Genomic DNA, 25388 nt, shown 5'->3' with positions numbered 1-25388 from the left:
CAGTGTCAGCATTAATGCAGACATCTCATCCACTCTTGTGATGAAGAAAGAACCAAGCTGAAAGGCATGAAAAACTTGATTTGCCAATGCATCTATGTACCAGCTTTTACCCCTGGTCGTGAGATCTGGGTAATGACTGAGACATCAAGGGCACAAATACAAGGGACTGAAATGAGTTTACTCCATAACGTGGCTAGGCTCTGCCTTAGAGATAGGGTGAGGAGCTTGAATGTCTAAAAGGATATCGGAGTAGAGCTGCTGCTCGGTGTTGAAAGGTCTCAGTCGTCCAACTGGAAGGAGACCCCAGGGTACACCCAGAACTCACTGGAGAGATTATATATCTTGTCTGGCCTTCGAATGCCTCAGGATCCCCCAGGAGAAAGTAGAAAGTGTTACTGGGTAGAAAGATGTGTGGAATGCCTTGCTCAGCCTTTGAATGGGTGGATTCTGTTTCCGTTTTTATAAATCATCTACCCTTAGTTTGATATTTGGTTGTCAGCCCAGGTATGAACATACGTCGGAATTCCTCAAACCTCTGTTTGAGGAGTAAAAAGCAACAGCATTATTGCCTCCAGTACAGGATGATGTAATGATGTGTTATCAAAAGCATATATTGAATAAGCAGTGAAGAAAATGACAAGAAATACATTTTAAATTGAGGCAAAAGAAAATGGATTCTCTACATTCTCTACCCACAAGTGTTTTTGTTGAAAGACCTCTGGCAGTATTTTATCTTGTTATGAATCAAACAAATCACTGATTCTAACCAGAGCCCAGAGCCTGTGTACTTTTGCCTACAAACTGCATTCAAACTTGCTGATATATCATTGGTTATATTTCAGTTCAACATAAATGTTATCAAACTAAACTGTTCTTCTAACAAACAGTAGGTTTTCTATCTTAGTGTCTCACATTCAGACAGACAGAATTGTTGCATCCTGATCTCTTCAGCTAGCCCAGCCACACAACTAGACACCAGTGCCTACCTGAGTTAGTCTCAAGCAGGTGGTAACAGGAAGAGCGATGAGGTTGGGCCGGTTGGGCTCCGCTCTGGTTTAGATGTACTGGTTGCTAAACACATAGTGACATCCTTGCAGGCTGCCTCCGACAGGTCCCACATGCTTTATCTTCTTTAGAATGAGTATATCTCTGGTGCGTCAGTTCACTCAGCTGTGACTGATGGAGGGCAATGGTGAGGAAGCCTCAGGTGTATTGGGTGAATAAAAAAAAAAGTACGGGGAGATGTGGTGAGATAGGAGTTTAAAAAATGGGCTTTCAAGTGTAAGAAGTAGGAGTCCCAGAGAGAGGTTTTCTTTCTAATCAATTTCATCTTTTTGCTAACATCTGTGTTGGTTTGCTGCATATTTAACTGACTCCTTGAACTATTGCTTTTTTGTTTTTGTTTTTTTAAAAGGCCGCACATTGAGATGAATGTTTTAGGCATTCCTAGAGTAGATTTCAGTAAATAAAGTTCTATCCCACCAGACCCTCTCGAGAAGTTATTCTTATCCCAGTACAAATCTGGGTCTCACTTGGCAGTCCCACGGGGGCTTGTGACTTGGTGGTAGTGGCACCAAGCAGCAGGTGCTGTGTGATATCTCGCCTGGCACAAAACCAGACAGTGTTTGCTGGTATCAAATGAGGAGCAGATGGTCACAGATCATCAGTCAGCACTGCATCTCATATGAACGACTACCTTGCACTGATTTGATTGGGGGAAAAAATGTAAAAAATGAAGGGTAAAGCAGAAACCTGCCCTCAGTCCTCATCTTATTTGACTGTCTTTGTTTTTAATGAGACAAAGCTTTGTTGGTTTGTGTGATGTTTATCATCGGTATGAGCAGTTTGTTGTTTTCAGATTTTTGTCATTGAGAGAAAGCCACAAGTGGCACCACCAAAGTTTCTACATTTTTGTGGGAATATGGGATTGAATTATGCATTTAGGTGTGTGTGTGTGTGTGTGTGTGTGTGTGTGCGTGCGTGCGTGCGTGCGTGCGTGCGTGCGTGTGTGTGTATGCGTGTGTGTGTGTGTGTGTGTGTGTGTATGTGCTTTTTGTCTTGTGAATGCTCATTATGACAGCAGCCACGGTTGTCTTCATAGAGCTGTCAGATTTCGATATACTGTCTTGCGGCCTACTCGCTGACAGGAATCACTGACAGCACAAGTCCCTTTGAGATGAAGTCAACTTTATATGGTGGACAAAATAATAACAATTAAAAGAAACACACACGAGTCTTAATTAGGCTAAGATTTGGATTGTGTACCACAAAAAACTTAACAAAAAGCCCCACAATGCATTTCCTTATGTAGCTTTTACATTTTCTGACAGGCTGTATAAAAAACATTTCTTTTATAAAGAAACTAAAATTGCTGTGACGCTGGATCATATTTGCTTACATTGTTTGGCAGCTGTCCCTCTACTCCTTTTTGATTGTTTGTGGGGGTGTTTGTGAATCCCTGTCTTATCCTTCAGAGTGTGTGTAGGTGAGCTGATGCAAGTGAATCCTTGTTCATCCTAGTTGCTTCTGCATTGGACCATTTTTGTTGTTGTTTTTGTTTTGTTTTTCCAGAAATCCAGCTGACTTCTACATTGTGTGTTGTCGTCAGATCTGCATAGTGTAGAGTAAGCTGTGGAAATTTTAAATCTTCATTGTTGTGAACTAATACTCTTAAATATCATTTGTTTGTTTGCCATTATTTTCACTGGACAATAGGCTTGATAATTAGGCTTTTGTTTGTTGTTTATATGTTGCTCTTAGCCATGATTCACTTTGTGCAACCTTTTATTTTTGAGCAAGAAGAATAGGGGAGTCGCATCATGTTACAGTACTGTGAAAAAAGTCTTGAGTCTCCCCTGTTTCTTTATATTTTGTTGGCTGCAGGAATTTAACGAGTCGTTTGCAAACATATTTATTGTTGAGTTTGTACAATTCTAATGACCTTGAAAGTCAATATTTGGGATGACCACCTTTAGTATTCAACACAGCGTGAGAACTCTCTCAGGCAAGATTTCTTACCATTTCTTTAATCTCCAGGCTTCTTGAAGGACATTTAAAGCTTTTCTTTGGATGTTGGCTGCCTTTCGTTCCACTCAGGATGATCCCACACTACCTGAATAACGTTGAGGTCCGGGTTCTGGAGAGGCCAATCCGTGACTGGTAGTGTTTCATTGTGTGTTGGAGGCAGTCTTGTGTTTTTTTGCATTGGCAGTGTGGTTGAGATCACTTTACCAGACACTTTGCAGATGGTATTGCATGGTGGGTCCAAATCAGACTGTGTTTTTCTGTCTTCATAATTCTATCAGTTTTGCTGAGATCCCCAACACCACTGGCTGAAATACACCCCTAAGCCGTGACACATCCCCTGTGTTAACAACAATTTGAACCAGAAATTTCTAGTTTGGATTTGTCACTCCGTAAAACCTGTCACCACTGATTTTCAGTCCTGTTTATATGTAAATTGGGATACCTCGTTTTTCCCTTCTTTAAGAATGGCTCCTTGACAGCCACCCTTCCATGGGGACAATTTTTGATGAGCTTCAGAAGACGGTGGATTCATCTGCAGAGCCAGATGCATCTCTCAGTCAGAAAATTGTTAGGCACAAGGACTGGACTGAAAGTGAGTGAAAAAGCAGCCAATGTCCAAACAAAAACTTTGAAAGTCTTTCAGAAAGACCACTTTAAAACAATGACCCGAAAATCAAAATGTAAAGAAATCAGGGGTAGCTCAACATGTTTTTTGTTGTTGTTGTTGTTGTTTACAGTACTGTATGTTCACGTTTCTCCTAAACCACAGATGTCAGTCAATATTGAAAATAATCATTAGTCCCTCAGTAAATCACTCAGTGTGGAACTGATCTATAGATTGCAATAGTTTTGGTTGAAAATAAAACACATGTAAATAAAAAGGCTCATAGTTGGACAGGACTGCTTGTTTCTGGCTCTTGACACACATAGGTTCAAAAGCACATTGCAGCTCTTTAGCAAGTTGGTGGCCTTCCCAGTTGAAGCAATTTGGTGTTCAACATCTGGTTCCGGACATGTGGACAGGTGGAGTCGAAAGTCAAAACATGTTATGTAATCACAGATGTAGTTTACCAAGTGAATGCATAATCCATTTTGTCACAGATTTGGTGTTCACATGCAAGTCATGGTATGTTGTTGGTGTTCACAGTAAAGTGTAAAGGTGTCTTTGTTGGCAATGGGTTGGATGGTGTAATTGCGTGTGGGACACCTTAGCTCTGGTGTTTGGTGGTGTTGGTTTGCATAATTTAAGTCTCACAGCTTCTGCTTGAAGTGCTGTTTGAAATAAAGCGGGGCAGGAGAGAGACAGATTTGCATATCTCAGAAGACAAAGCAACAGTGGGGAAAAAAGAAAGCCTTCAGTAAACGGCCTGAATAAGAAGAGAGTGGGTAGGGAGAAAGAGTGGGAAATTTTTGAGCCACAGGGAAAAAGACAAAACAACAAAGAAAAAAAACTTTGCGAGGGAAAAGAATGGAGGAGGAAGAAATGCAGATGAGACAGAAGAGCTTTTGGAAATGAGTGGAGAGGAGACTTTGGGGCAGCTGCTCGTACACAACAAACATTATAATTCTTATGAGATGCAACATAATTATAAGATAATTATAAGACACAAAGAGCATTATCTGAGTTTGATTTGGGGATTTGGCTCAAACACATATTTCCCTATGTAATTATGTAATAATCTATTCTTTATTTACATGTAACACAACCTCAAATCCTTTCCAGAAAATTTGGGACACTGTGTGAAATGTAGATAAAAAGTGAATTCATATATTTTTGCTAAAACAATAAAAACAACCAGTTTCAACATGTGATGTTGCATCTGTGCCATTTAGAAGTGGAAATAAGATTTAAGTGATTTCCAAATCATTGCAATCTAAGCTGATGTGCAGTTCACAGTGAATCCTAAATTCTTTGAAAAGGTGACCCGAGTGCGCTTCTGAGTTTCATTGGAAGTGGCTGGCAACTGGTAGATTACAGTCATAGCAATAGTGACTGCAATATGTGGTGCCAACAGATAATTTGTGAACAGCAGGCTGACACATGTAAGTGACCGTTTCCAAAACAAAATAACAGTCGTACAGCTGACAAAGTTTTCTGCTGAGCTGAGACAGCACATAACACCCGGCGTTAGCTTGTTCCCACCCACACCGTGCTCCAATTCCAGTTTGAGTTGCTGGGTTAAAATTCCTAATGAAATGCTTGGTTCTGTTTGATAACTATGCTAATGAAAATAGTCATGAAGCCATCCTATAGATTAGCCAGATTTCCTTCATTCATTGCTACTTCATTAAATGGCAACATTTTCGTAATGCTGTAACCTAATTTCGAACAAGCAGTGAGGGATGTCCCGTGTCCTCGTGACAATTTGTTAGAGATAGAAGATGTCTCAACTTTATGTTGATTATGCACTTATCTTTCTAGGCACAAAAAAATCTAATTTTCTAGGATGCCATTACAATTTTGATGAAGAGCATTTCATTACCTGTATTATCTGTCTTTACTGACATAAAGGGATCCGTTTAAATTGTCACTAATGCCTTGGCCTCATCAAATATACATGAAAGGAAAGTCGGTGATAAACAAAAACACAAGATGGGGGAGAATAAATGAGTAGACAGCAGTAGACTGTAGATAAATTATGCGTTTATTAATCAGTATTTATGTTTGGTAGAAAAGGTGGTTATTTCCTATATTCTGGATAAATGGAAAAGCAGCTTCTAAGAAAGAGAAAATACGACTGTCCACACTAATGGAAATGCTGCAGATTCAGATAGTAGAAACGCACAAAGATGAGATCAATAAAGCAATGTCTATGATAAAATAATCCCAAACAAAGCGAGGGGGAAAAGCATTCCTGTGTTAGTGAGCAAAATGTCTGTTTATCATTGTTTTTATTAGTATTGGATCCAATTTGCTGTATTGTTATTCATCACATTTCCGCTGTGTTGCATAATATTTGTTACATAATGAAAGCAACACAAAAATAGATGTCTATAATTTGGCTGATGGCCATAAGTAGGAACACTTTTATTGCAAAAAAAAGGAGAACTGCATTTAGGATCATGTTAATGTTGAAACAAAGTCGATTGCATAAGCCAGAGGGATTTCTTGTGTCACGATGGTTTTCTCTTTCTTTCTGCATCAAGTCGGATGTATTATAGTTTAATGACTGTGTCCCTCACGTTGAGCTGTGTGAGCTGCTTTTCGTGGTTTACGAAAAGATTAATTGGTATAAGAGAAGTCATCCGGTGCTTCATTTGTCCTGGGTTGTCCTAGATTGTCCTGGTATCTACATATTCTATTATTTCATCCCCTATTCTCAAATATCTGCAAAGACTTGTTAATACTTATTATGTATTCTTGATGTTATCTGTCCAGTCTTTCTTTTTTGGGGGCAATCGTGGCTCAAGAGTTGGGAGTTCGCCTTGTAATTGGAAGGTTGCTGGTTCGAGCCCCAGCTTGGACAGTCTCGGTCGTTGTGTCCTTGGGCAAGACACTTCACCCGTTGCCTACTGGTGGTGGTCAGAGTCCGGTGGCGCCAGTGTCCGGCAGCCTCGCCTCTGTCAGTGCGCACCAGGGTGGCTGTGGCTACGATGTAGCTTGCCATCACCAGTGTGTGAATGTGTGTGTGAATGGGTGGATGACTGGATGTGTAAAGCACTTTGGGGTCCCTAGGGACTAGAAAAGCGCTATATAAATACAGGCCATTTACCATTTACTATTTTTTTTCCCAGTGTTAATTCTAAAAGCAAATTTTAAATTTTAATTTTGACTAAAATGTCATTTAGTTTTGGCATCTAGGTTCTTTTGGTTTTAGTCAACTAAACATTGTAGAATATAAGATTGTTGTCGGCCAAACCTAAAGTTGATTCGGTTGACTAAAATATAACTTGTAAAAATGTTCTCCTGTTTTTACTGGAGAACGTTGCTCTAATGGGTTTAAAAATTATTTTCCCTTGACTCTTCTTTTCTTCCTAAGTGTTAACATGTTACGTATTCATGAGAAACAAGTGTGGGAGCTAGCTGTACTGTTCCCCGAGGGCTGCTGAAATGTGTTCCTCCAACATTACTAAACAAGGAGATTAATTCTGATTGGATCAAACTCTTCCCGCCTTTCTACAAAACTTATTCAGTTCTGATTGGATCTCATCTCTCTAGAATATTTTCATCTTGTTTTTATTCGTTGATGAAGGAGTCAATACTTTTCATTATAATTTTTGTCCTTGTGCATCAGCTTTTATTTATGATGAAAATGAGCAAACGGTTTAGAGAAATGCTTCTTTCCAAGCAGTTTGATTTATTATTGCAGATGCTCTGATCATTAAATGTAAATAATCTGTGATTGTTAGTGTTACATTTATAGTATATTTTTAGGGTTTTGACCAAAAGTGTTGCAGTGTGCTGCAGTCATGCAAGAACAGGTGGTGGGAGGTCTTGTAAGTTACATCATGGATCTAGTTTTGCTCAGAAAAAATCTATAATATACAAATATGTTTTACTTGTTGCTGGGTGCAGTGTCATATTAGCTCCCACTGTGACAGGATTTGAAAATAAAATCAAACAGCAGCAGAATTTTAATGAGGGAGAAGAGAAAAGTAAAATATGTTGTCACGTCCATCACGGGTGGTTTCTACTGGTGGATTTGTGGATGTGACACATTAAATATCTGATATTTCCCAATTCTCTCAAGTGTGATCAGAATTATGGCAACAATGAAAAGTGAAGTATCCTATTAGAAAGCACCCTGATAGCTGCTGCTCATAATTTCACCAAACTGATTTGGAGTCAATAAACACAATAAGGAGTCTTTTTTTCCTGATTTCCACAGAAAACTGCTCGCTTCCTCCCCTCCATCTGCTGTCTGTCAGGGAAGAAATAATGCACTTACAAAGTCTGCCAGGTCTACATCTTAGCTGCATTTTTTTAGTGTGCAAAGCATTGTTGAAAAAAGTGAGATCCTTAAGTCTCAGGATCTCGTGGATGTTCATGGAGCAATGACCCACAGTTTGCGCTGGAGCAGTTTGCAGCCAGTTGTAAAGCAGCTAGGATGAGAAGTGGCACCTCTGAGTCTGAGGCCATGGTTCTGAGTCTGAAAAGTGGCATGCTAAATCAGGGTTGGGAATGAGTTGCTGGAGGATCTCAAGTGCCTCAGGGTTTTGTTCACAAGTGAGGGAAGAAGGGAGTGGAAGAGTGGCAGGCGGATTGGTGCAGTATCTGCAGTATTGCGGATGCTGTACTGGTCTAAGTATGAAAGTGAAGCTGTTGATTTACTGATCGATCTACATTCCCACCCTCATGTATGGCAACAACCTGTGGGTACTGAATGCCAGTGGCATGAATAACCTTCCTGTGTGGGGTGTTTGGGCTCTCCTGTAAAGATAAGGCGGGCGTCCTTTCGATTTTTAAAAGCACATGTGAAAAAGCAAAGTCCTAATAATGTTGTCCTGTAAGGGTCAGAATTGGACAAAACAATGATACGTGCCGTCACTGTAAACGAGCAGAAATACCGTTAAGGTCCTTTCACAGACACACTGGGCTTTCTTGGGCTTTAGAAAGTTACTTTTTGAAAGTCTGCCACAGTGCCTACGTGTCACACTGTGACAGCTTTGGAATAATATTGTGTGAATTACAGCCACTGTTTCCTGTGTGGATGCAGCCTGTTCGGTGTAACAGGATAAATCTTCTCCCGCCCAATGTGACTCGGTCAGCAGAGTTTGATTCAGGAGTTCCTCTTTTATTGTGTCTGGCCCTGGGCGGGGTGTTGTCATTGTAACATCCTTCCGTACGGGACCTGACGTCCATGATTCACCTAACCCTGCTGATATCAGCTCTGCTATGAGTCATCCACAGCTTTATTTGGTTAACTGCTAAGTTCAGTCATAAAAGTGCAAAATACTCAAAGATTTAATTAGGTAAATATTAATTTGCTAATGCTTTTGTGATAAACTGTCAGAAGAGAAGAAAAACCAAGGTTCTCTTAACATTGTTCTGTTAATATTGCATTTTAAGTTTCACAGGTGGTCATTGTAGAATGTCTGCATGATTGTTATTTGGTTGCCTTAAAAAAACATTCTGAAAATCTGTGTTTGGATGTCTTCTTACCTATAAAGCATATTCACTTGTGAGACCAGCCCAAGTGTTTTAAAATAGTCCATTGGTGGACCCTATATGTCAAGCAAAGCTGAATAAGCTCTTAAATCCCAGCCAAAGACATAATATTGGTTTAGAAAACAACACTTAAATTTATTGCTTTTTATTGCTTTTTTTTTTATGCACCTTCTTTTGTAGTTAACTGTTTTATTGTATTTTATTTTATTTTTTCCTTGAAAATAATCTGTTGATGGCAGGCTAGTTTTAGAAATGGTGCATAAACTGCATAAACAGATTATGTAACCTAGCATTCCTGTGTAATATTTAAACATGGACTGAGCTTGAATTTAATTGGCTATTTGAGTTACACTTCACTTATTATCCATGGATTTGATGTTAATGTGGTATTTCAGAGCTTGTTATAATTGGCTGTGAGAAGCTGGACTGGTCAATCAGGATAAAGCACATCTAAATGCTAATGGCTTTTTCTTTGTCTTTCTTCCTCCATTAGATTCATGATTTGCATCGAAGTGTGGCTTAACCGGATATAACAAGGGTTCCAGAAAAATGTTTAGTCCCATCTTTCCTTCTTTGAATGTATTTAGTAAACAACTAGGGTAGGGCCTTTATCACTCTGCTACTTTTTGTTAGCATTGTATAATTACAGAAGTACATAAATATGACCGGATAATTGGACTTGTGCTGATAACCAGAGTTTTAAATGTCAGCCTTTGTCATTTTACAGATTGAATGGTGTGGATTTTTCACCACTGATCTTTTTTTTTTTAAGTGGGTTGTTTTTTTTAATAGGTGCCATTGTTTTTAGAGTTTATTTTACTTAAAACAGTAACTGTGTGGTTCAGTGCCAGTTTTCAGGTCTTTGGTTGTTTGCATTCATTCCAGCATGAAGAGAATATTAAATGACCCAATTTCAACAGGTGATTTAATATTGAACAGACAGAGGTGTCTTATTGAATGCTTATTTTGAAAATAAGTTTCAGTCACACCCCAAAGGCTGTGAACTGTGTATGTTCTTGGGTTTCTTGTATATTTTTATTTTTACTTGGTTTTGCCTTGAGGCTTTACTCTTTGATATTTTGTGGATTTCAGTCTAATTTCCAGCAGTGAAACATCAAATATTGACAGTTAAGAGGAAATCACTCACTGGCCTGATAACACATTTTCCATAGCCATCAGTCATCCCTCATTGTAATCAAATTTTATGTGAATATGTATCGGAAGAAGCCCTGCACATAGTAAAGTGGTTAGAACTGTTCCCTCACAGCAAAAAGGTCCTGGTAAAGTCCAGTCTGGGGCTTTTCTGTGTGGGGTTTGCATGTTTTCCCCGTTTTTCCTGCTTGGGTTCTTTCTGCACGCTCGGACTTCATCCCACAGTCCAGAAACATGCATGAGGTTCAGTTAGTTGGTAAACCTAAATTGTGAATAGGTGTGAATGTGAGAGTGAATGGTTGTCTGTCTCTTGTGTTGGCCCCATGACAGATAGGCAACCTCTCCAGGGTGTACTCCACCACTCACCTTGTGAAGCTGGGATACCCCCCCCCCCCCCCCCCCCCCTTGCACACCTGAATTGGATAAGCAGAAGAAAATGGATGGATGGATGTATCACAAGAGCCACTGGTCACACTGATTATGTGTGAACTCTGCTGAATCACATTTTCCATCTGAGTAACAGTTCATAGGGTTTTGGATTTTGATTCAGTAACAACATCAGTGACTTCATTTTACTTAAGCTTGACTCAAACAGTCCATAATAATACAGAAATAACCTGTTTCAGTTCCCACTGCTTCTGCCCCTTGCCTTTCTGAGTCTTGTAGGACCATTTTGGGTTAGAAAACAGATCAGCTCCCTGTAGGATGGACTGAGGTAGTAGAGAAAGTTTGCCACCTAATGGAGAAATTGAAATACTGCTTTTCTGAATCATTCTCTCCCTCCCACAGATGATTATTTTTTGTTGTGTTTTTGCTTCTGCCTTTCTGCCTCATCCTACTCTTTGTTACCAGTGTTGCATGAATAAATCTAAATGCACAACTAACTGAATTAAGTTGAATGTATTCTTTTCTCTCCTGTTGTGTTTTTCAGGTCTGAGGTCCTCCACGTTTGAATTGTTTCAATCATTATTCATCTACAGATACTCACTGTAGTTTGGAGCTTCATGGAGGGATTTCCTGTCCACTGACCTAAAGGGCTGACCTTCTGGACCCGCAGCCATGTCGGCCTGCAGCACCTTCACAGAGCACGTGTGGAAACCAGGCGAGTGCAAGAACTGCTTTAAACCAAAGAGTTTGCACTGTCTAGCTCAGAGTAGTGGAGGGAAGCCTCCTTCTGAGCAAAGACCTCAAACATCCCAGCAACAGAACCTTCCAGCTGCTGGTGCCAGAGCCAATCCTAACCATACCACCACCAACTCCCAGCGGACTGGCAGTGGATCTGCTCGCTCAGGACACTTCCGTCCACCTGTGGCCAAGAAGCCAACCATCGCTGTTAAGCCCACTATGATGCTGCCCTGCTCCTCTGCAGGACTTGATTCAGATGGCAATCTCCAGCAACCACCAAAGGTAATAGAGCAGGGGAAAACATCAGCCTTCACAGTCTGGAATCGCAATGGACTGAACCGCAAAAGACCTGGTGGGCCCAGCAACAACAATGAAGGAGAGGATGACAATGATGAGATTGAGGGTTATGGACCACTTAGCCCAAGGACACCTAGTGGAAATAACAACAACAGTGGATTGACAGATGTACTTAAAGAGATTGCTGGGTTGGGCCCTGGTTCTAGTCCCACGCAACTTTCTGGCTCAAAGGACTTGTTTTGGGGTCGGATCAGTAGTTCATACCGACGATCCTTAGAAAGAGGCATACCAGCTTCAAGCTGTCTGGCTATGGGAAGTAGTAGTGGTGGTGGTGGTGGAGTTGGGAGCACTGCTCAAAAACGGGTATCCCTGAGCGATAGTACCAAGATCATCAGCACAGAAGGTGGTCGCTTTTGTTATCCGGACTTTACAAGTGAAAGTGAAGATGAGGAGGATGAAGATGATGATGATGAGGAAGACACTGAAAGGGATGATGATGAAGAGCATGAGAGCTGGGATGAAAGCGATGAAGAGTTGGTAGCCATGGAAATCCGTATGCGAGGACAACCACGATTTGCTAATTTCCGTGCTGCCACATTGTCTCCCGTTCCCTTTGCTGCGGGGAAAAAGTGGAATACTGTGCCGCTTCGCAACCGCTCACTACAGCGAATTTGTGCGGTGGACTATGATGATAGCTATGATGAGATCTTAAATGGCTATCCTTCTGTGGATTCCAATGGAGGGCTGATTTCCTACGGACCTCACGATATGCTAGGCAGCGGCTTCCTGTCAAATTCTGAGTCTGCCACTTCTCCTGAATCATCGTCATCAATACCGGAGGATTCTCGAACAACATCCAGCAGTGGTAGCAGCGCTAACTGTGTCCTTCGAAATGGCTTGCATTCTCCCACATTTTGTAAGCCACCTATCACCTGCACTTCTCCTCCTAAGAAGGAATCTGTCAACAGGGCACTGAGTCCACTAAAGGTAGCTGAAACACACAAGGCTGTCCTGGCTATCAGATTAGAGGATCAGGATGGCAGAGAAGGGATGCCAATGCCCCAAGCGCTTCCTGGTCAGCCAGTCACTATAAGTTTTAGTCCCACAGAGGAGCAAGCTAAACCATACCGTGTAGTAAATTTGGAAAAGTCATTGATCTGTAAGCCTTACACTGTAGTAGATGTCTCAGCATCCATGGCCAATAAAGATGAACAGATTCCAGATTCTCAAAAACCCAAAAACCAATCGATGCCTTCAAGCCCTACGACATCTAGTAGCACTCCTTCAGCCCAGGCCGTAGCTCCAATGTCCCCAATATCTGTGTCTTCTCCTGTGATGCCAACATCACCTACTTCTTTTGCTCTGTCAGGTTCATCCCAAAAGAAGATTAGCAGCATACGTTACCAAGAAGTGTGGACATCAAGCACAAGCCCTCGCCAAAAAATACCTAAAATAGATTCAGGGGTTGGGAATAATCCTGTCCCTGCCCTGACCACTCAGCACTGCAGCCACAAGTCAGCTCCCACTTCTCCCATTGCTGGGCTATCTTCTTCTCGAACTGTACCTGTGAAATCCCCCAATTTATCAGAGATCAAATTTAACAGTTTCAATAATGCAGGCATGCCTCCTTTTCCCATTATTATCCGAGATGAGCCTGCTTATGCCCGCAGTGCCAAGAATGCTGTCAAGGTACCTATTGTTATTAATCCAAGTGCATATGATAACCTAGCTGTGTATAAGAGCTTTCTGGGACTCAGTGGGGAGCTACCACAGACAAAAGGGATGGGTAATAGGGTAGCCAGCCATACTTATGAAGAGATTGGATCCTCTGAGAGTGTCCAGTCCGCCTCAACAGAGAAAACTCTCTCTGGTAGAGGAACATCAGAGCGAGCCTCCTTTGAAGAGACAAAGGTTCCACTTGAAGCAGTGTCAAAAGCACCAAATCTACAACCTAGAACCACTACAGACTCTTGCACTGTGACAAGCACTGTAATGGGCTCGACAAGTGGGGCATTCTCACCCACTATATCAACAAATTCTCCCGCCAATCCTGCCATTACTGCAAATGCAAATGTACCTGCAGCCAGCACTACTGCCAGTATTGTTACACACACTTATAAGACAGGTGGAGATGCTGCTTGCAATAAAGATGATAATACAAGCTTAGCTTTATCTTCTGGGACAGCTGTAAGCCATAGGGAGGAAGCCAGTGCTGTGCTTTCACAGATTGTGGCCTCCATCCAGCCTCCTCAATCTCCTCCGGAGTCCCCATCAGCACAAACCAAATCTTTTAATTCCGAGGAGCTATATGCCCTCCCACCTGATGCCATTAAGGAGACCCTTCTTCGGCCCAAGTCTCTCTTTTCCCCAACTGATGGCTGTCTTTCCAAGTCAAAGAAAGACACACCCTCAAAAGTTTTATCTAAGTCTCAGAGTGCCTCTGCTGCTGCCCCACTCTCAAGCCCCCAGCCTGAGCCCACTGCCCCCTTCCCTCCTCCAAGATCTACATCCTCTCCTTATCATGCTTCTAACATACTCCAGAGACATTTTGGAAACTGGACCAAGAGCTCTGCCTCCAGTTCACCAGTGCGACCTGGCGAAGGTGAAGCGAGTCCTGGAGGGGAAGGGAGACGTAGTTTAGCAGAAAGCTCCAAACCTAAACGCTGGATCTCCTTCAAGAGCTTTTTTCGTAGGCGGAAAGACGAGGATGAGCAGAGGGAGAAGCTGGAGAGAGAGAAGGAGAAGGGCAAGCTTGTCGGGCTTGATGGAACTGTCATTCACATGCTTCCACCACCACCAGCTCAAAATCAGCACTGGTTCACTGAGGCAAAAGCAGAAGATCCCACCCAGAAACCAACCATTATCTTCACCTATAAACCAGACACTGGCAGTAGCCACGGCGATGAAGGAGAACTACGGGTAGAGGAGTGCAGAGAAACTACAATACTGAAACCTGACGGAAACAAAGATCCTAGGCCTTTGAGTCCAGGCAAAACAACATCCTCACCCAAGGCTGGAGGAGAAAATTGCAAGGATTTAAGGTATTTTAAAATTTTTGTTTAGTCTTCTGAAACCAGCAAATGCCCTAAAAAATGCAGTTATTTAATTGTAGTTTCGGTTTTCAATAAGAATACTGTCAGAACATGAAACATGTTCATGTTCAAACATGTTCATAAAATCTCACCACTAGATTTTAGTAGGTTTGCAGATTGCAGTGTTGAGTTCTATTGTCTTACCCCTCTCAATTCAGCTGCATAATCCTAGCTACGGAGCGTGCTGACAAACAGCTTTAAAACTTTGTCAAATGAGCCCGATACATGTCGATATGAGTCAGTGAAGCTCACTTCTGACCGATGACAGCAATACTGAGGTGAGTTGTGATAAATATCCTGACCCTTTCTGTCAGTCAGATCAGCTGTTTTTGCTGCTGTTAGGCACAGTTAGCTGCTGTTAGCCAGTGTTAATGAAACTTTCCTTGAAGTGGATCTGACATTGTTAGACCTTTACACATAGCAAATAATTGCATTTTCACATTGTATGAGAGTTTAAACTGTCGGAGGGAATGTGAATTTTTTTAGGACACTCAAGCCTAAAATTAGCTTGGATAATGTTAGCTTATAACATGCTGTCGTTGTTTAGCTGGCTTGTTGTCAGCTGTCTGGAAACGGGATGATCACATGTCACATTAAGTAACTGTGACAATATCAGGAATAAATAATCATGTTTATCGACAAGGATGATGTTTTATTCAGATGCTGGTGGTGTTGTCACTTCCCTTCATGTTTTCACTTCTTTCACGAAGGAGACCCCTTCTCCGATGATAAACCATATGTGTGATCCTTCATATCTTCAATCTGAAGGTGCAGACAGAAATAACAATTTGCCTGCAAGCTCTCTACTCCTCCACCTTTAGCTTACTACCTATGTGGCTGATCTCTAACTACATACATAAAACGCAATTAGGCAAAACAACAATGTCCATCTAGGCTACTGTATTTGAAATAGCAGGTCAACATGACATTTTCCCCTCCTGTGTGTTTTTAATGGATTCATTTATAAGTTTATGAGAATGCATCAGTTTGTTGGAGGATGTAATTACAACTAATCACTGTATATTTATGAGTGCAATATCCTTTTCTTGTACTAAATAACCTAAAAAAAAACTACTAATTGTACCTTTTTAACTTTCAGCTAAACTAAACCTTGAGTTGAATTGTGTTGCAAACAACTGCTATAAAATATGTGATCATTTCAAAACCAAAAACTAATACAGTTGTGGTGTACAGTATATTCTTTACTTAAAGTACAAAAACAGAAATAATACCAGCATTGTGGGGGTTATGACAGAATGTGGGGTTTTTTAATATAGGATAACAATATAGGATAAATTGTTCCACTAAAAAACAAACAGATTTCAACCCTTGGGACATATTAAAAGCAAAATTAATATTTTTTACCCAATTAGTTGTAGATGTCCATTTTTGTGTAAGACTCAGAGTAGAACTAGTAAGAATCTATCACTCATGTTCACACATGTTTTTCCTCTGTTACCTCCAGCGAATTAATGAATGATTTTGCAGTGCTATGCCAGTATTACCATTACCTACACAGGTTTCCTTCATTGTACTCATGGGAGCCAGCTTAATATGAACATGCTCAGCCTTTACCAGCTGCTGCTTCAAGTGTCATAGTTGCTACTCTCCCCGTCATACATATCAGTCATCACAGATTTGAGAGGTATTTGATCTCAATCGGGCATGTCTACTTTCCTACTTACCCAGCCCACTGTGGTGTGATCTCTTCTGTAATATCCTCTATTACCTGCACAGCAGGCTTTGCGCACAGTGCATTCTTTAAGAGTAGCCCTCCGTTTCCTGCAAGTCGTTCAATAACACATTTATTAAACCCAACTTTAGACTGAGTTTTCCCTGCAGCTAGTCAAAGCTGCGGCTGTATCAAAGCTTCAACCACATTCATATGCACTCTTTCACACTAATTAGCCCTCGCAGTGTAGGTGCGGTGTTCTTGTATTCTAATTTCACAATTTTTCTTTGACCTGCCATTGCCCTCAGTATATCTTGAGGCACTTTTCCTGCAGTGTGACTAATGGTGCTGAAAAATGATAACCCAGATATTATCAGATGCATCGTATGTTCTGCACTAAACTGTGAGCTTGTTTGTGACTCAGAATTGAAGCATTGTATAATTTTACATTTAATGTAGGGATGGTAAATAGTCAAATCAGCTAAATGTGGCTTGGACTTTGGAGATATTAAAAAGCAATTATGTCAAAGTTTCATATTTCTTTACTATTTGTTGACAGATAGAAAATGAAAATGCTTTTGAGCTTGAAGTTCACCAGCTACAGTGATTTGTCTATGATTGGTTTTTCTTTCTTTTTTTCAACCTATCAAACACCATATATTAGAAAATATTTTATAAAAATGTTTTGTAATATATTAGAAAATACTCTTGAATTGATTTGAATGACCTCCTTGCTTCCCAAGGTTGCTTTCTTCTGTGTTTAAATACTGAGTAAAAAAAGCACATTAAAATTATTTTGCATAATTGGACCTGCTACCATAGGGTCCATAGGGCTCTATGGTGGCTGAGATAGGGTCCAGAGAATGGATGGATAATTGGATTGGACCTTTTACTGGAGACTTACTGACAACAGCACCGTTCCCTCTCCTGTTTCATGTACTGTAACCCACAGCTACCCACATTATTAGGAATAACTTTCCATAAGTGTTACTGAAGATGCATCACATCTAGACACAGTTTATATCTTTTTCTCACCTTATCTCTCGCCTCCTGCTTAGTCCCTTTATATCTGTGCCACCCTCATATTGTCCATGTCCTGTTTTGTTTTTCTTTTCCTCCAAGAAAAGAAAATGTTTTCCCACCATTCTTTTCTCTGTTTAGTGTAGTTTTTCACTCCTCTTCTATGCTTTCCTTTCAAAAATCTTCTCTTTCGAGCCCGAAGCACTGTGAACTCCTAAATATTTCACTCCTCCATCTTGTCAAAAGCTCAGCCCCATTCTGTCTCTTTTCTTTCTGCTGCTCAAGCTCCTATCTCTCGCCTAACCTTATAACAACATGTGCAAGAATGAAATGTGCACTGCTTCTGATAATATTATTGCACGTCTGCTGAGTGCTTTACAGCAGTGGGCTATATTGGGGTGTGCTCTATATACCCACTGAGAGCACCCAGTACATGTTGCCAATACCTACTAGTAATTAGTCCAAGCAAAGCTTGCACAAAGGATTACTCAAATGAAGTGAGAAGGCTTTCCATTCCTGCTCCCTACAATGAGTGTCCAGATAATAAGTCCAGAAATCCAGACGATATGCTTATTATTACAGTACAGTGCAAAGGTTTTGAGCTATCCCCATTTCTTTATATTTTGGTAGGAAAATGGAAAATAACTGCAGTGTTTTATTGAAACGGTCATGGCAATACAGTATATAAGGCAAAAATAATTATAACAAGTTTGAAAGTCAGTATTTGGTCTGATCACCTCAATTCTTTAACACAGCCAGAACTCCCTTTGGCAAACTTTCTCGTAATTTCCTGAAGTACTTCTCAGGATTAGTTCTCCAGGGTTCTTGACGGGCATCCCAATGCTCTTTCTTTGGTGTTGGCTAGTGTTGTTCCTTTCTACATCAAGATGATCCCACACTGCTTTAATAATAGAATAGCAATATTGCTATTCTTAGTTAGTGTATTGTCTGTCTCTGTTAATGTTTGTTTATAATGGAGCACTGTAACGAAAACTAATTTCCTCTAGGGATCAATAAAGTATTCTGATTCTGATTCTGATTAATTGGTTCTCGGCTAAGTTGTGTGTAAACACAACACAACCTAGGTCAGCATTTAATGGTTCAATAAACATGAGTAACAAGAAATGAGAAAATACAGACAATGTCCAAAGAAAACCTTTAAAATGCCTTCAGAAATCCTGGATAGCTTTTGCTCAAGACCACTTTTAAAATTACAAGAAAGTCTTGCTGCTTGTAAGCAAGCAAATAAAGAAATAAATGGTGGCAAAAGCCTTTTGCGCAGCACTACAAATATTCTTAATTTATTGTAAGAATAACAAAGGTTTTTCCCCATTTCTTGCAATGCCTATCCAAATTATTAAGCAATGATTTAAAATACTTATTTAAGTGGTGTAATGCACACACCTTGTAAAACACACTCGTATACCCTCGACTCAGAGTTCCTGTAAAAGCATCTGTGTTAAGCTAGCATGATATAAATCCTAACACTAACTAGCCTAACCTTCAGAAGCTTCTCACCTTTGGTCTAACCGTTCTTCACACCTGACATTGATAAGCAGTTGTTTGGGACCTTGCTGTTAAGTTGTCAATTAGTAACTAAACTACTACATTTCTTCACTTGGCGTGTTGGTGGTAGGGTGCTGTGTTTTTCAAGGAAAAAGCAGCTAAATATTTGTCCCTAGCACCTGAGATTACTTTCATGTTGTGAAAATGTGTAAAACAAATAAATAAAAAATGTGTCACCCTGTTTTAGTGACGGATAATAAAAGGATGGGAAGTATTCATAAAGATCCCAGTTCAATTATATTGTTTAAATGATTGCTTCTGCAGGGTAATAGATTTAAGTCTTGTATACAGACACCCAACACCAAATTTAATGTTTGGTTTTAAAAACAGCAACCTTTGCGACTAATCACTTACTAATTACTTACCTAGAAACACAAGACCCATTTGACAGAAAAGGTGTAACATGTTTTTGTAGTCTTCTTTTAAACCTATACAACACATACACAAACAAACTCACATATTATGAACCAGTTCCAGAGTTCATTTTAACAGCTTTCATATTGCTTGGCAGATGAGGGGTTAAGCCTGGAAGGGTTTTGAATCAGTTTTATTGGTGAACAGTGGGTGTGCTCTTCAGCTTTGGCAAACACACATTACCTTAGACAGGTAACAGCGTTCAAAGAGGAAGCAGCAGGAGAGAGAACGAGGAAAGAACACATGCAGAAAAAGACTTTCTTTATTCTTCTCAACAGCGCGGTTGCTGTACCTAGAATGTGATTCCATCTACACGTTTGTGTTCAGGGTTTCTAGATGGGAAGTTGTGTGAGCCAGTACAGCGGGTAAGAACTTTAAACTCTCTTCTGCCGCACACCTTTGTAACCTACGACCAGCCTGGTCATTTGAAGTCACATTGAACAGCGGGAAGAGAGGTTTGAATTTAATTTGATTTGCATTTTGGATGAGGCGTTATTCTTCTCTCGCAGCAGAGGAGTGAAAATGCACCCAGGCAGTTTTGCGATGTCTAAACAAGTCAGGTCCTGACCGCTGGAACATGTAGCAGCCATAAAGGTATTTGTATCAAGGCCTCTCAAAGTTTACCCTGGATGTTTTGTTCATACGGGATTTTGAAGTGGAGATTGGGCTCTTTGTGATTTAGTGCTCTTTTGAGCAGCATTATAGCTAGTTGTTAGCTAATAGTAGACCGGATCTGAGTAAAATCAGTGTCAGCTTTGTGCAAAGCAAAAAACGGGGAAGAATAAGAATACGCTGGCGTGTACAGGCAGAACAGAAGATCTTTTGCCTCGACAATGTTCTATAAGCTGTCTTGGCTTACTCAGTTTTCAGGGTGCAGTTTTGATTGCTTCATCTTTTCACAGTTTACTTACTTTTTGATTCCTTGTTAGCCGACAACATTGTGTTATGTTTTTATTTTAACTGTCAGCCGCTGGTAAGTGCAGAAGTAATCCACGATAGTACCTTGGGAACTATCGATCAACTCTTAAAAGAGACATGCACGGTTTATAGCCTTAAGAGACAGCTGAGACAGATCATAAATGTGTCACGTCTGATGTTTTCCTCAACACAGCGCTCCAGGGTGGAGACGGAAACGCGAGCCGCTAGGTGTTGTCTTGATGACTCTTTTCTTTCATGTAACGGTCAGATATTGCAATAGTTTTCCAAATGAACAATGAGTCTGCACCAAAACACAAGGGGAATGGCAATTAGAAAGAAACAGATTAACGTCCAGTGCATTTGGCTGTAGCGAGATGCAAGATAACACAGCATGCCATTCTGTTAGGAAATCATGTAATAGTTTAATTCCTTTCCCCCCCTCAAAATATCAAATATTTTTAATGTTAAGACGATAAACAAGGTGGTTGACCTTGGACTGCCATGGAAATTTTGTTTTATATGTTTTTTTAGACCTAAAATGTAATTGATCAGCCCGGTGAAAAGCGTGTCAGACTTTGCTTCACTCATTTCCTTTTTTTGTTCTTCTTACCCATTTCATGAAAGCATTTAACTTTTACAATTATTACTGTCTTCTTTGAAATGAAACCTTTGCTTTTATCTTGATTTTTTTTTTACATTTGTTAAATATAAAGCTACTTGGTGTGGTTTTGTGTAATTTAAAGCTAATTTATTATTCCTGCCACACATGGGCCTTAAGTCATGCTATACTTTGCACACACAAAGAATATGAGTAACTGTGAGCAGCTGTGAGTAAGTGGCTGGCTAGTTGTTGACAGAATAATTTCAACTTGTTCTCTTGAAGTTTGTTTTAGTTTCAGGAAAAAGTGTCCTACAGTGTATCAAGCAGCTCAAATATCTTGATGAGCTTTGTCCCATGAGCTGTACTTTAGGGACTTTTGCTCATGATCACACAAATCATTAGTCATGCCAGTGTGCAATCAACATTACAGTTAAAGGAAATGACACATCTGATTTAGCATAATACAAACATTACTGCCAGCCGGTCCCACCCGTGACATTGCCTGCGGCTGTGAAAACAAGTGTGAACTTTTCATGACCTTTAAAGTTTTTTTTAAATAGTCTTTGACAATGAATCTTTTTCATGCATTACATTTAAACTCAAGATAAAATTTGACATATATCCCCACCACCATAATATCTAAAATGCAAAGCACTGTACAAGCCCTGTTCTCTGCATGGTTATTGCAGTTGTTCTCCTACTGCTTTTGACAGGGGCACGAAAAAGTGTCATAAACTTCCTGTTTGGGTTGGTTGCTGATCTACTTTATAGATATAGCTGACGTACTGATTTTGGCTGTAGTGAAACTAATTATTTCAGTGTCCACTACTACCCCCCACCCCCCGCACTTAAAAAAAAGCCGTTATTCCTCTTCCTCTCTTGTAAAGTAATAAATACGATGATAGTATGTCAAGCAGCTGTAAATATTTGACACTGTAATTTCCAATCAGAGGAAGGAAAACTATTGCTACTCATTAATCTATTAATTGGTTAGTACTAAAAGTCCTTTTCACTCTAGAGTTCATGAAGCTTTAAATAAAACATTTTAATTCATTCAAATGGTTTCTGGTTTCTGTCTGCTATGCCAGAAAAGGCAATACTGTCCGTAGTACCCAGTACTGTGTTGTTATTTACACATAGACGGCACATTGCCTGTACAACTTGCATCTTTGTCAACAACATGCACTAGGGTGCTTCCATATATGCTTTGGTGAGTGGAGTTATCACAGTTATTACACAGTATGGGTGAATTTCAGATGTGGCCCAGAATTCTCACACCCGCAATTCAATGGGGTTAGCACATGATGAAGTCATTGTCTGGTGTTGTAATGAAGACTATTACATAGTGTGAAAGCACACAGCAACACACCATTACAAGGAAAGCTGTTGTGCTCAAAGATACAGTCATTTCTTTTGAATGAATAAAACAAAATGTTGTGCCAAGAAATATACTTTGATTAGTGTGTAAATAAGCCTTCCAACAAATCCATACATTGTTATAAACTTAAAATGAATCCATTAAAAGTACAAGTGTGATAGATGGACATCGTTGTTAAACCTGATCGTGTTTTGTGTACGTGGCAAGAGCCCAGCCACTTCCCCAGTAAGGATTACAAGTGAATTTTCATTTACAAATCGCAAAAAGCATTTGAACAGGTGCATTTTTATCATCTCTTTCTCATTATGTCACCACTTTCTCTTCTTCCTCCCTCAAGCTTCATATGCTTCAGTCCGAGTACTACGATGTTAGATCCACTTCAAAGACAGTAACACAGTTTCACTAACAGCAGCAGGAACAGCAGTGATTACTGACAGAAAAGTTCAGGATATCCTCAGCAGCTCACCTCAGTATCACTGAAGTGAGCTTCACTGACTCATCCACTCACATCTGAATTTTACAGCCTCCTTGAGAGTAAATAGATGAGGATACATATTGACAGCAGAGGTAAACAGCAACCTGACAGCCTATACTCACTGGAGATGAACGGCACTCAGAGTTGTTTTTCCTGTAACAGAAAAACAAAATATAACAAAAATATATAACAAAACTCAGTCGACTGCAAACTGCAATCTACTGACATTTAGTGGTGAGAGTTCGCACACCGTATCTTTAAAGTTCTTGAGCTTGAGCGTTACCTTTTTTTGCAATTCTTTAGTCTTACCTTTTTTACCTTTTACCATAACTCTTTGTGGAATTTGCATGTTTTTCCTGTGCCTGCGTGAGTTTCCTTCTGTTTCCTTCGACAGGTTAATTGGTGTTAAATAACCTGTAAGTGTTGATGTGAGAGTGCGTACTTGTCTCTCCCTGTGTGCCTGATGAACCAAAGGCCTGTCCAGGGTATAACTCGCTTCTAGCTCCATGTCAGCTGGGATATGTTCCAGAAAGTTTTGTTTGTTTTTTTAATTGAAGGATGGATTCATTAGCGTATTTTTCAACACATTCAAATGTTACAGTCCTAGTGAAGACATGTTTAAAGAAAAAAAGCTAAAAAAAAAAATTTTTTTATAATAATAATAATAAAAAAGGTTAATAATGGCATTTATATCTGCGAAATATTCTGATCTCACCTCCTTAAACACCTCAAATCTGAGCCACCTACTGATGAATGGTTCTTCAAAACATGTCATCATACTGTGCTGTGACTTGCTTTGCCTTTTTCTTACACCTTCCCTCAGGCGCCGTATGTGTAGTTGCATATAAAACGCATCAAGCTTCAAAAGCCTCCCACTGACAGCTGCACTGGCTCCAATTTATCTCTTGCTAAGGAAGATGAAGTGTGCTGATAGAGTGAGGCACATACTGATATCAGAGATGGAAAAAAAGACTGACCAGATAAAACCAATGTCGTATGTGTTTTTGTTTATATCCTGAGATGTTAGATACAGTTTCATAGACGGAATGAATGACAGATTAAAGTCCCTATCATAAGCAACTCATTCATCATTCTGCAGCACTAGTGTCTTTCCAATATGAGCCTTCTATTATTATATTGCTTCTTTTATGAGTTGTTTTGCTGATATTTCTTTGAAGAGCAAAAGCTTGTCATGAAAAGATTAATAAAAGTCGAGGCAGTCTGGCAACAGGATCAGATCAGCCGCCACACCCATCAACATATTGATGTCTCAACCCTTTAGTACTCAGTAGGAGTTAATATAGTCATGCTATCAGTACTCTGTAATACAGCTTTATTAGTGCAGCCAATATCTCGCCTGATTTAAGCTATTTTCTGATATATTGTTGGTGTATTGATATAATTATTTGTAACTGTCGATAAATAAAAATGTAAAAAGTAAAGAGGGAGAAACGCCCTTCAGCCAGTGTTAATGTTGCTTTGCTCGTCCTGCAGAGGGCGCTCTGTAGCTTCCCTGTTGGCAACATGTGTGTTCAGAACACCCCAAACACAACCAGCTGATTCAAACAGAGTGATCCTCCACTTGTTGTGACAGTAAAACTAATTTTAAGATTTTTTTTGTTTTAAACTTCATCATCGTATTTATTCTGGTATTTTTATAACACAGAGTTATAACTGAGTACACCTCCATCTCAGGACTTTGGGCTCCATTTTGATCCGCTGTTACAGCATAATGTGAAAGAACCAGAGTGCGCCATGAGCTCACACAAAAGCACATACAGACTTACAAGGTTAAAACAATACCAGCTACTCTGTCGAGTCTGGCAATGGAAGCACTGGGAAAAAATACTGTCAGCAAGTGCAGTCACGTGTAGGCAGACCAGTAGATGAAGAAACTAAATGAACCATGCCTCTCTCTGTCATGTGCAGCCAGGTACCAGTCGGTGCCAGCGCCAGGGATCGGGAGCTGCCCAGCGCCACCTCCTTGCCTGCCAAAGTGAATCTGGGGCTGGTGCTTGGGGAGGCCGCGGAGGGCCATGCCAACCAGGTTGCTAGTACAGCCGCGGCCAGTGAGGGCAGCGCCAGCCTGGGAGAGCCTGAGGACGACGGGATTCACTCTCATTATTCTCACTCTCCTGCCTCCAGCCAGTGCAGTGCCACCTACAGCAATCTGGGTAAGAGTGAAATATGAAAGATGGATAGAGAAGGATTTTTGTTTTGTTTTTTTAAACTCATGTTTATATTAGTGCTGGAGAAACCTGAAATTTAAGATGATGCCTTCTGTGGTGCGTAGGCTTAGTCAGGATGATTGAATTGTCTACATAAGTAGGTTTTGACTGTGTGTGACAGATTTTTCTGCCTGATGTCTTAAGACACATCCATCTATTGCATTCTTCAACTGATTTTTATTCTGGATTTGTCACATCACAATGCTCACAAAAACTGAAGATAACGTAATGAGGAAAGCTAATCTGCAAATAAAATATGGATTATACACCAAAATTATTGAATTCAACATTGTTTGCACTAATTAGTATATAAA

The 25388-nt window shown here is 40.2% G+C and overlaps 1 protein-coding gene across 3 annotated transcripts in view; it reads left to right on the top strand.

Moving 5' to 3' along the window:
* peak1 (pseudopodium-enriched atypical kinase 1) overlaps positions 1-25388 on the top strand; it is a 105460-nt gene that overhangs the window by 64231 nt on the left and 15841 nt on the right. For 2 of the 3 annotated variants that reach the window (XM_085282822.1, XM_085282819.1), the window contains 2 exons: positions 11220-14751; positions 24776-25020. In XM_085282822.1, the coding sequence (XP_085138948.1) occupies positions 11348-14751; positions 24776-25020 (3649 nt within the window). In that variant the 5' untranslated portion in view covers positions 11220-11347. The remainder of the gene's footprint in view (positions 1-11219; positions 14752-24775; positions 25021-25388) is intronic. The other variant, XM_085282820.1, reaches the window with a different exon arrangement.

This window comes from Mchenga conophoros, linkage group LG7, assembly GCF_057382185.1.
Source record: "Mchenga conophoros isolate Kocher_MC1m ecotype Shallow Benthic linkage group LG7, M_conophoros_male_GT1.1, whole genome shotgun sequence".
Taxonomy (NCBI): Eukaryota; Metazoa; Chordata; class Actinopteri; order Cichliformes; family Cichlidae; genus Mchenga; species Mchenga conophoros.
This window is presented reverse-complemented; position numbering and strand designations above follow the sequence as displayed.